This window comes from Miniopterus natalensis, chromosome 2 (assembly GCF_054644295.1).
Source record: "Miniopterus natalensis isolate mMinNat1 chromosome 2, mMinNat1.hap1, whole genome shotgun sequence".
NCBI lineage: Eukaryota > Metazoa > Chordata > Mammalia > Chiroptera > Miniopteridae > Miniopterus > Miniopterus natalensis.
The window spans coordinates 55,624,643-55,634,624 of record NC_142082.1 but is presented as its reverse complement, the minus strand read 5'-3'; the positions used below and the strand labels follow the sequence as shown (position 1 = coordinate 55,634,624).

At 32.4% G+C, this 9,982-nt stretch overlaps 1 protein-coding gene across 1 annotated transcript in view; it reads right to left on the bottom strand.

Annotated features, from left to right (window-relative positions):
- DACH1 (dachshund family transcription factor 1) overlaps window positions 1-9,982 on the bottom strand; it is a 393,489-nt gene that overhangs the window by 100,495 nt on the left and 283,012 nt on the right. Inside the window, exons 5-6 of the mRNA XM_016216439.2 lie at window positions 6,565-6,700; window positions 3,215-3,349 (exon numbers count right to left, since the gene is read on the bottom strand). Of these exons, the coding sequence (XP_016071925.2) occupies window positions 3,215-3,349; window positions 6,565-6,700 (271 nt within the window). The remainder of the gene's footprint in view (window positions 1-3,214; window positions 3,350-6,564; window positions 6,701-9,982) is intronic.

Here is a 9,982-nt window from a genome sequence, read left to right as displayed (position 1 = left end):
GCATATTACATCTAAAAAGTCCAAGCCTAAAATGACACAAACATATAATTAATTTCTCTACAAATGTATGTAAGTAAAGTCAGGTATAAGGAACAAAATAGAAACAGAGGCATGGATACATGGAACAGACAGAGCTGTCAGAGGAGGGAGGAGGCGGGAGGGATGAAAGAAGGTGAAGGGATTAGCCAAAGAACATACACGCATAACCCATAGGCACAGACGACAGTGTGGGGATGGCTGGAGGCCGGGGCTGCATGGGAGTGGGCAAGGGGGGTGGCTGTAATAGTGTCAGCAATAAAAATAAAGTTTTAAAACAGTCACTTGTTTTAATACAGATATGTGTAGAGAGCTACAGGGCTAGTATAAGGCACATGATAAATGCAGTCATGAAAGAAAACAATTTTAAGTTTAGTAGACTCTATCAATCTAGAAAACCTATGAATATATACTGTTAATTCAGTAGGCTGAAGAGTAGATAAGAGAAAGAGCCCGTGCAAGAGAAAGAGCAACATATTACAAAACAGTGTAACAGTATCGATATCCAGTGCACTTTATATATTTACATAACTCTACCTAAAATCACGAGATGCCTTTAGTGGTAGTTTCCAATTGCTAGGGAGAATATTAAAATAAAACCTTATTTTTCTATATAAAATATACATTAAAATATTGGAAAACATGGAGATATAGCCAAGGCTTTTATTGACAGAAAAACCATTTAAAATTCTTGATGTGATAAGAAGTGCCATTAGTAACATAAAAAGGTTCTGTGTATATTCATGGTCAGAAAATTCTAACGTTTCACATAAATGCATATTCTAAAGGTTATGTAATTCCACCTTTCGTCTTCCTATTAACCCTTAAAAAGTGTAATATTTACAGTTGTTTTAACTTTTTTTCACCATCTCTTAGAATCTTCTAGTAATTCAGTCCAGAGCTGTATGCATATATAAACAATCTAGTCTCCTTAAAACAAATGTAACACACAGGTGACTCCAAGGAATTTACAGTCCAGTACTGGAAGCAGACCAATGAACAAATAACTTCAATAACAAGGCAAATGTTGTAATGAAGGATTTTGTGGCAGGCACACAGGAAAACCAGAAGTGGGGTCCCTAGATCAATCTAGTGTGGTATTTCAGGAAAAGATCCATGATGGCAAATCATAATAACAAATAATATATATTAACAGAAGATTCGAGAGATAGATGATAAACAGATAAAACTCATTACTCACGAAAAAAAGTTACAAAAATTATAGGTCAACCTAACTTGAAACATGGGGTTGATGAACACGCCACCAAAAATTCAGTGAGAGTCATTATTTCAGTCATGTCATGGGTCATGCCCTTGGTGTAGGTCTGCTCACTACCAGCTCTGTCTGGGCTTTTATATTTCTCTCTCAGCCCTTCTCCACCAGGCTTCTGCCAGGGAGTTAAGCCCTAATAGCCTGACACCCATTATGTATCATAAATTAACCTCTCTCTTACACATTTCAAGAGAAACTAGCTATGTGGCATCCATGGGCAAACTGAGAAATCATATTCCGCAGGGCTCGATTCTTTTGAGGAACTAGGACCTAGTGGAGAATGGCTGCTCAACCCAAACAATCAACTCTTATATTTAAACAGCATTACTTAAAACTTAAATCTTCTATGAAGCTTCATATTTTCTCACTATGTTAATATTCATATTTCTACAAACACCATTTTTTATTAAATATAAGAGGTATATGTCAAAATATACACAAGGCATGATATATATCACACTTTTAGTGATTGTCGAAGAAGAACTTGTGGAAACCTCAGCACAGTAATAGGCATTTAGAGACCACCTGGCCCGCCGATGCACTGTGTATGTTACCTACCTTAGTAATAATGCTTGAGAGCAAATTTCAAAACAAATAATCACAAAGTTGCTTTAATGCTGCTGTCTCTTAGTTATGTCTAGATTTTGGCATGTTAACATCTAGGAAAGACTTTCATTTTCTTTGTAGAAATATTGTATTCTTTCTCCATAAAGGCCCAGCAGAGCTGTTTTAATAGTAAATGAATAATGCTTTATGTAAGCAGTTTTACTTTTTGTGAATAATCTTTTATGGGGAAAAAAGCTGCTCCATCTTAAATTAGTCTTTCTTCAATCATTTCTTTCTGATTAATTATTTAAATGTCTAATTTTGTTTCTTTTCTTTTTTGACAGCTGATTGTGCCTCTTAAGTATTGTTTTCCAAACAAGTAATTCCTTTCATACCACCAATTATTTGATATTCATGTCAAAAAGGTAGTCAAAGTACCTAGTCTAAATTAATTAAATTTTGAAATATTAAATTAGATGAAAAAGATGGAGAATCTCCTATATTCATAATTCAACTTACCACTTGAAAATATAAATTTGCACCTATTAGTATAAATTTCCAACATGCATACTAAAATAATATTTCAATTTCTTCCTGGAAGCACTTCATGAAAACACAAATTTTTGCCAATTAAAATGAGTTAAGCTGATACAAATGAAATACAAGTAGAAAACATTGGCAGCTTTGCACAATCTGGGCTTTGTTATTTGTCCCATACACTTTTGAAACAACTACCAGTATACTGGCTGATAAGATTTAATTCTGTTTCTTGATTGGGCCCATGATCATGTGTATTTTAATTCAAAAATATTCATAATAGCCCTGGCTGGGAGGCTCAGTTGGTTAGAGCATCGTTCATACACTAAAAGGTCTCAGGTTCAACCCTCAGTGGGGGTGCACATGGGAAGGAATCCATGAATGTTTCTCTCTCCTTTTCTCTTTCTTTCTCCTTTCCTCCCTCTAAACCAACCCTAGGGTAAGGATTAAAATATATATATTCATAATAATCCTTTGAATATTGCTGTTGCACTATCATGCTAAGTGAAATGACAGTTGGCCCTAAAGGCATTGGGAAAGACAGACAGACCATCAGTACTCAGAGATAGCACAACAAATTATTCTATTTTTTTTATGTACTGGAAAATAAAGTAACACCTACCTGCTGTATAAGAGAAAAGCAGCAGGTCTTCATTCATACTTCATTTTTGTTGAGTAGGCTTAATTTTTACTTAACTCTGCAGGGTTTTAAAATGTTCATATGCCATCTTTTTATGTGATCTATAAATATACCTCATTCTTTGATTAAAATCTAGTTTATAGGTTAGGCAGAAAAAGCAGGACCACACAATCATATATTACCTTTTTCAATATGCATTCTTTTAGACTCATGTCCCATGTCATGACCAGCCAAGTCTCCCTCTTTGGGCCCAGGAAGTACGTTTGGTGATAAACCCATCAGCATCTGGTTCATGGACAACCCATTCTGATGAACAGCTGTCAAACACAAAACAAAAGAAAAAACACCGTAACATACAGAGTTCAAACAATTAGACTTTTGGACTCAAAAGAAAAGAAAATGTAATGGTCTAACTTTAAAATTATAATTTATATCTTAAGAAGAGTATAAGAATTGATAACCATAATCATTCTTAAGGATAAGCAGAAAAATAAAATAAACCAAATTTATCTTAGATTGATTTCACATAATATATAATGTTTTTATTGTTTATGCTTGCAATACTAATGAATGGTCAACGCTAAAACTACTATCGATGAATCACATTCTCTCCCCAGTATATAATCTTCCTTTACTCTGCAAGAACTACAGTCTTAACATTATAATGCTCTTTAGCACTATGAAGTTAAAACATAATAAATAAATTCTAGTGGCATGGGAGGGCAAATAGATTTTTCAGCAAGGTAAGTAAGGCACCAGAATAACAGTTTCAATATTTATATTCTAATTAATAAAACACAAAGTTTTATAGATATCAAAGTATTTCCTTAAAAAGGATTTGAACTCAAATTATAAAATAAAAGTGCCTGATTAATATCTATTAAATGGTTAAGTGATTAAAAACAATAATTGCTTGCTTGAACTATTAAGAGTAATTGTCACTTTTGAAATGGTAGGTAGGTGATCAAACATCATTATGATTTTTGTAATACAATCAATACATTTCTTAATAAACTGCCTGTGAAAATCTTTGTTTTGTCCAAAAATCTGGAAGAAGAAACATCCCATAAAACCTTACTTTCTCTGGAAAAGAGATATTTTTAGCATATTACAACACTACATTAGAAATTACCATTCGAAAATCACCATAGTAATAATTGTTTCAGGGGAGAATCTTTAATGGCTGATGCTAAAACTAGTAGAGGAAAATTTTGATGAATAGAGTAATTAGGTAGTCTTCTGATAGGAAGTCACACTATATTTATTATCTACAATAACTTAAAAGAAACATTACAGTAGAGAAATCTGGCAGCCACCATCTTAACTAAGTGATAGTTATCACAAGTATTAGAGAAATATCGTAAGTTTCCTGAAACCATGCACTGAGGACACACCAGCCTGTCTGTATAACTCCTGTCAAAAATGCATAACTTAAGTCAAATCATGAGGAAACATCAAAAAATTCCAAACTGAGAGACACTCTACAAAATGAATGGCCTGCATGCTTCAAAAATGTCAAGGTTATTGAAAGACAAAAAGACAGAGAAACTGATCCAGATTAATGAAATTAAAAGAATATGACAGGCAATTGCAATATGTGTTCCTGGATTGGCCTTTGGACCAGGAAAAAAAACACAAACTATTATTAAAAGCATTTGTAAGGCAAAAAACAGAAAAAAATATTAGCAGGAAAGTTGGTAAAATTTGATGAGAGTTTATAGTTTAGAAAATAGTACTATAATGATCTTAATTTCCTGATTTTGATCATTGCTCTGTGGTTGTATAAGAGAAATTCCTTGCTTGTAGAAAATAACAAATGAAGTATTTAAAGTAAAGAAGCTGATGTCTAAGATAAGGGCACTAAGGCGACACTATCTTTTAATCAGGGTCTCCCTTTCAGAGACATCAATTGATTGTGTCAATCTGGATGATAAGTATGCAGGGATTCTTTGTATTATTTTTGAAATTTTTATGTCAGTCTAAAACGATTTTATAACACATTAAAATAAGCATGCACATAGATTCACATGTATGTATCTGCAAGCATATATATGTATATATGTGCACATGTATATATAGATGTCTGTGCATATGTGCATGTTTATATATTTATTTACATTTGAACAATTATTGTACTCTACACATGCAAAAATTTCTCTTTTGTTTTTATCAAGAATAAAAAATATAATAATTACTAAAAAAACATGAAAGTATAACAAACTTTCAAATTTTTCCTATTTGTTCATATTTCCATTTAAGTAGTATAAAAAAATGTTTTTCTTTTTCTAGGACAATATCTTTCCAATGACAGTATTTTATTAAAAAATTAGAAATAAAACAAAATATTCATCATTAAATTTCTGATTTTAGTGTCAGCATAGCATAAAACCACAGAAAATATTTTATTTGAAAAAGGGTTTCAAGTAGTGGCAGCTGGAGTTTACCAGTTCCAGGAATAGCGGTCTGGGAATGGTTATTAATAAACAGTTACAATCATCTCTGACAAAATCAGGGAAACATGTTTTAGACAGGCTAAATCAAGTATTCATATTTAGAATTAGGTTGAGTCATATAACTTTTAAAATACTTTTATTACATACAATTCGACCTAACATTTAACTTATCCACCTCAAAACTACCCATATTAAAGATTTCTGTTTTATGCAAGAATTCCTTTATAACTTACAATTATACTTTTAAAGAAATGTTTTTCCTATTATTAAAATGTTAACAACCAAGTAACTACAATAAGTTCTGTGTAATTAGGTGAAGTTTATACTGAACATAATTTCAGAAAGTAATAACTAAAGTCTGGAAAGAATACAATAAAGATTGGTGTAGCAACAAAAAGATAATATATTTGTTTTTGGAAAAATAATATTTGGAAAAACAAGATTAAATACCTGAAAATGTAATCATGAAATAAAATATAAGCTTAGGTTTTAGAATTTAATAATAATATATTACAATTATATGCATTATTGGCTATTACTAATTCAAATTCTATAATTTAACCAATTTCAAGCCCTTTATTCATCATTTGAATGACTACAAATATTTTTTTTAATCAGTTGTTTTGAGTTTCATTTTTTATTCCTCTGGGGATATCTTTGTCAACGTAAGGATGAATTCTAAAAATTAGTGAATTTTGAAAGTGTCGGGGGTGGTACTGAAAGAAAGAATGAAGGTGAATAACCCATAAGCAGCACATTTAGACACCAGATATTTCAGAGTTGGAGGTGCTTACTTCAGAAAGTAATCTAGAAGGTTACTTACTTTCTCTAACTGTTTCATAGCTCAAGTCTTTATGTGTGGCATCAAGGAGAGGGAGTTTATATCAGGACCTGTTAATGTAGTACCATACCTCATGATATTGCAAACTGGGAAACATAATTTTGAGAGATGGCTATTGCTACAGAGCTTCAGAACATGATACATCTGAGATCTATTTGGAATGAGGGCATTTTGATTAGAAAAGCCAGCTGCACCTAATAAAGTTGAAAACGGTGACAAGTAAAAGTATGAGACCTACGGATTCTGTCAGAAGAGCTCTCGGTCCGTGCAGGGGAGCTGGACACACTGCTGCTGCGATGTGATGATGGGTGACTGCCAGGCCTTCGGCCCTCCTCCAGAGAGGGGGCAGGCGAGGGGCTGTCGGGGACACGCTCCTACACCGCCATGGGAAGGGAGGGGAAGGAAAGACGTAAATACGTTGGACCTTTACTTAAGGAATGTTGATTTTTTCCAATGCTATAGAAATGTAAAGGCAATGCACACATTTTTTCATCAACATTTAGCTATATTAAAAGACACCTTTTATCTTGAGCAAAGCCAAAGCAGGGAAAGACTAGAAAGGAAATTGGTTCTATAGGTAAACTTGACTGCAGTGAGGTAAATGCCAGGCCCCTCTTTGGATACAAAGGGAGGCCAAAGAAGACAAGCAGTTCAGGACCCATCAGGCAACAAAGAATTAACATAACAAAGCAGGTTTCAATTCTAGACAATTTTCAGTTTAAAGAAATCTTTAAATATATTCTATTGTTTCAGCACAAATGTCTAAGAATCATTTATAGCATAATAGCATGCAAATTATCAACACAATAGCGAGACCATAATAATAACACAGAGTTGTTAACAGCTATTTATACAGACACACATGATATGTATTTGAGAAAGAATATTGCTATATTTTTTATGTAAATAAAATTTTCTAGCCCTGGCTGGGTGGCTCAGTTGATTGGAGCATCTGCCTTCCCATACACCAAAAGGTTGCAGGTTCAACTCCCAGTCAGGGCACATACCTGGGCTGCAGGTTCGATCTCCAGTTGGGGCATGTATGGGAGGCAACCAATAGATGTTCCTCCCTCCCTCCCTCCCTCCCTCCCTCCCTCCCTCCCTCCCTCCCTCCCTCCCTCCCTCCCTCCCTCCCTCCCTCCCTCCTTTCCTCTCTAAGCAACTCAGATGAGAATAAAAAATAATTAAATTTTTTTTTTCTAAATAAACTATTCTATTTTCTTCATAGGTCACTCACATCAATGTTGATTCATCAATACATTTTAATATTTCTCTTAATAATTATGTAAGTCATCGTAATTGCCATGTCACATGTTTGGCTGAATAGATACAAAGTACAATCCTGAAATAAATCAATCCCTCTAAAATCATTTTGAAAGTCTGAGTTTCCTGTCATTATAGATTTCATAGTATGCTAATGGAAAACACGAGAAACTGGTTTTTCCTGAGTATTTAACTCATAAAACACTTAAATATTTAATGCATAATATTGTAGAAACAATGGTTATATCATTAAACACCATTATTTTTTATTTTTCCCACATAAGTATAAAATGTATTTCATTAGTCAATGTATTTCATCGTCAACGTTTACCCTGATAGTTCTTTTCATTTACACATTACTCTCTTGTATGTTTATAGTCAAAATACTCTAAAGATCACATATAATTAAAAAATAAACTAAATTAAAATGTTAATGTAAAATACATCTTAAAAGCATAATTTTAGGCTTAGGAAATAGAGGTGAATTTTTAATATTTAATCTAGCTTTAGCTTATTTTTACTTTAATTATATTTTTTTGTCTAAGAACAAAGGGTACGAGGACAATACTTAATACTTTTATTGAAAAACATACTTTATGCAAATTTTTATGATTTAAAAGCTTAAGTATTCAATTGAAACTTTCTATAAATTGAGATACAACATATTCAGTCTTTTCACTTAATGTATAATTTCAGTCTTTTGAACATGATGTGTTGTTCTTTGAAGAATTTCATTATAGTAAAATCCATTGAGCAAGTTTAATTTTAACACATTGTTGTGCAATAAATTAATTTATTTCAACAGCTTAATTCTTTTATCATATTTATGTGTTTTCCTTTCCAGAGTTTTCTATAAGAGGGGGACTAATGGAGACATTAAAGAGTTGCTTGGGAGAGAATCTCAAAATTATTACTAAAACAAAATAGATAATGAGTTTTATTCAGACATAAGAAAAAAGCAGCCCAGTATCTATGGGGAAACTATGTAAACTGGTAATATCATTTCATTTGTGTAATAACCTTTAACCTCCAAGATGGGAATGAAGTAGGACAAAGAGGAAGAATATTAATTTAATACTTCAACACACTCTTTTATAGTCCTGCATCATAAATCCACCAATCAATAAAACACAATCTTTCACAATGTTCCATCTCTATAAAACTAGCCACAATAATAAATGAAAACTTAAGAATACTCTCTTATTGAAAGAAAAAAATGTCATACTAATAAACTAATGCTAGAAGAATAACAATAAAGGAAAAGCTGTATTTATTGCCTCTGGGTAGAATAAGTATTGGTCTCTAGGCTAATTTAGAATCAAAAGTGGAATTCAAAGTGATGTATTCTAAAATAAAAAAGTATAAAATGTTCAGTATTACACACATGTGATTAATTAAACATTTAAAATTTCCATTATCTAACTGCCCCTACTCCACCACAAAATGCATTATATTTTATCAACTTAAAATATTTTCTTAATAATCACGGCTCATTTCTCAAAAGGGTTTTTTCATTTAGCTTTACTTTACGTGGCTCTTTTTTAAAATAATTTTCATTTTCGTCTATCAGTAAAGATTCCCTCACTAAATATGTTATAGAAGCGGGGAAAAGATATTTCTAACATTAAATGTTCTCTTGTTAGAACTCTTAACTTACAAAATTGAAGTTGACTGGCACTTTGTATAACCTAAACTCCTAAACTTTAAGACGATTCAGACTTAAGTCCATTAATTCAAAAAATACTGAACACTAATATGTGCCAGTGTCCTAGGCCCTCCTTATATATAAGTAAACAAAACTGACAAAAATCCTATCCCCCATGCAGTATGTATCATAAACTACTAAATATACTTAGTGAAGTCCAGCATCATATACACTAATTAAGTGTGACATCCAAATTCCTTGTTCTGGAAAAATAAACAGAAGACAAACAGTAAAATTGGGTTCTAGACTCGGGAAAATGTTTAGAAGGACTTCTGGAAGACACAGTAAATAATGCAATGATGTTCATGTACTTGCATCTGGGAGAGGCTCAGGAAACCACCATCAAAAGTCCAGGACTCAAAGTTCTAAATTGAAACTTCAAGAGATATGTACGTAGCTCTTTTTATTTGTTTTGATAATGATGATACTCAAGAAATTCTCAGTTTTGGTCAATGTAAAAATGGCAGGACCCATGAGTGTAACCATAAACAACTTAATTTTATTCTCCTACTATTTCTTTAAACTTATTCAATGGTGATAAGAGGCAATATATTTTTTCACAGGCAACCTCATAATTTCCCAGATTACTATTTGGTAATATAATGTCCTACAGTTACTTAACACAGTAAAAATACAATCTTGACTCAAATTATAATTCATCTCTATGTAATAACAAATACTAGCATCT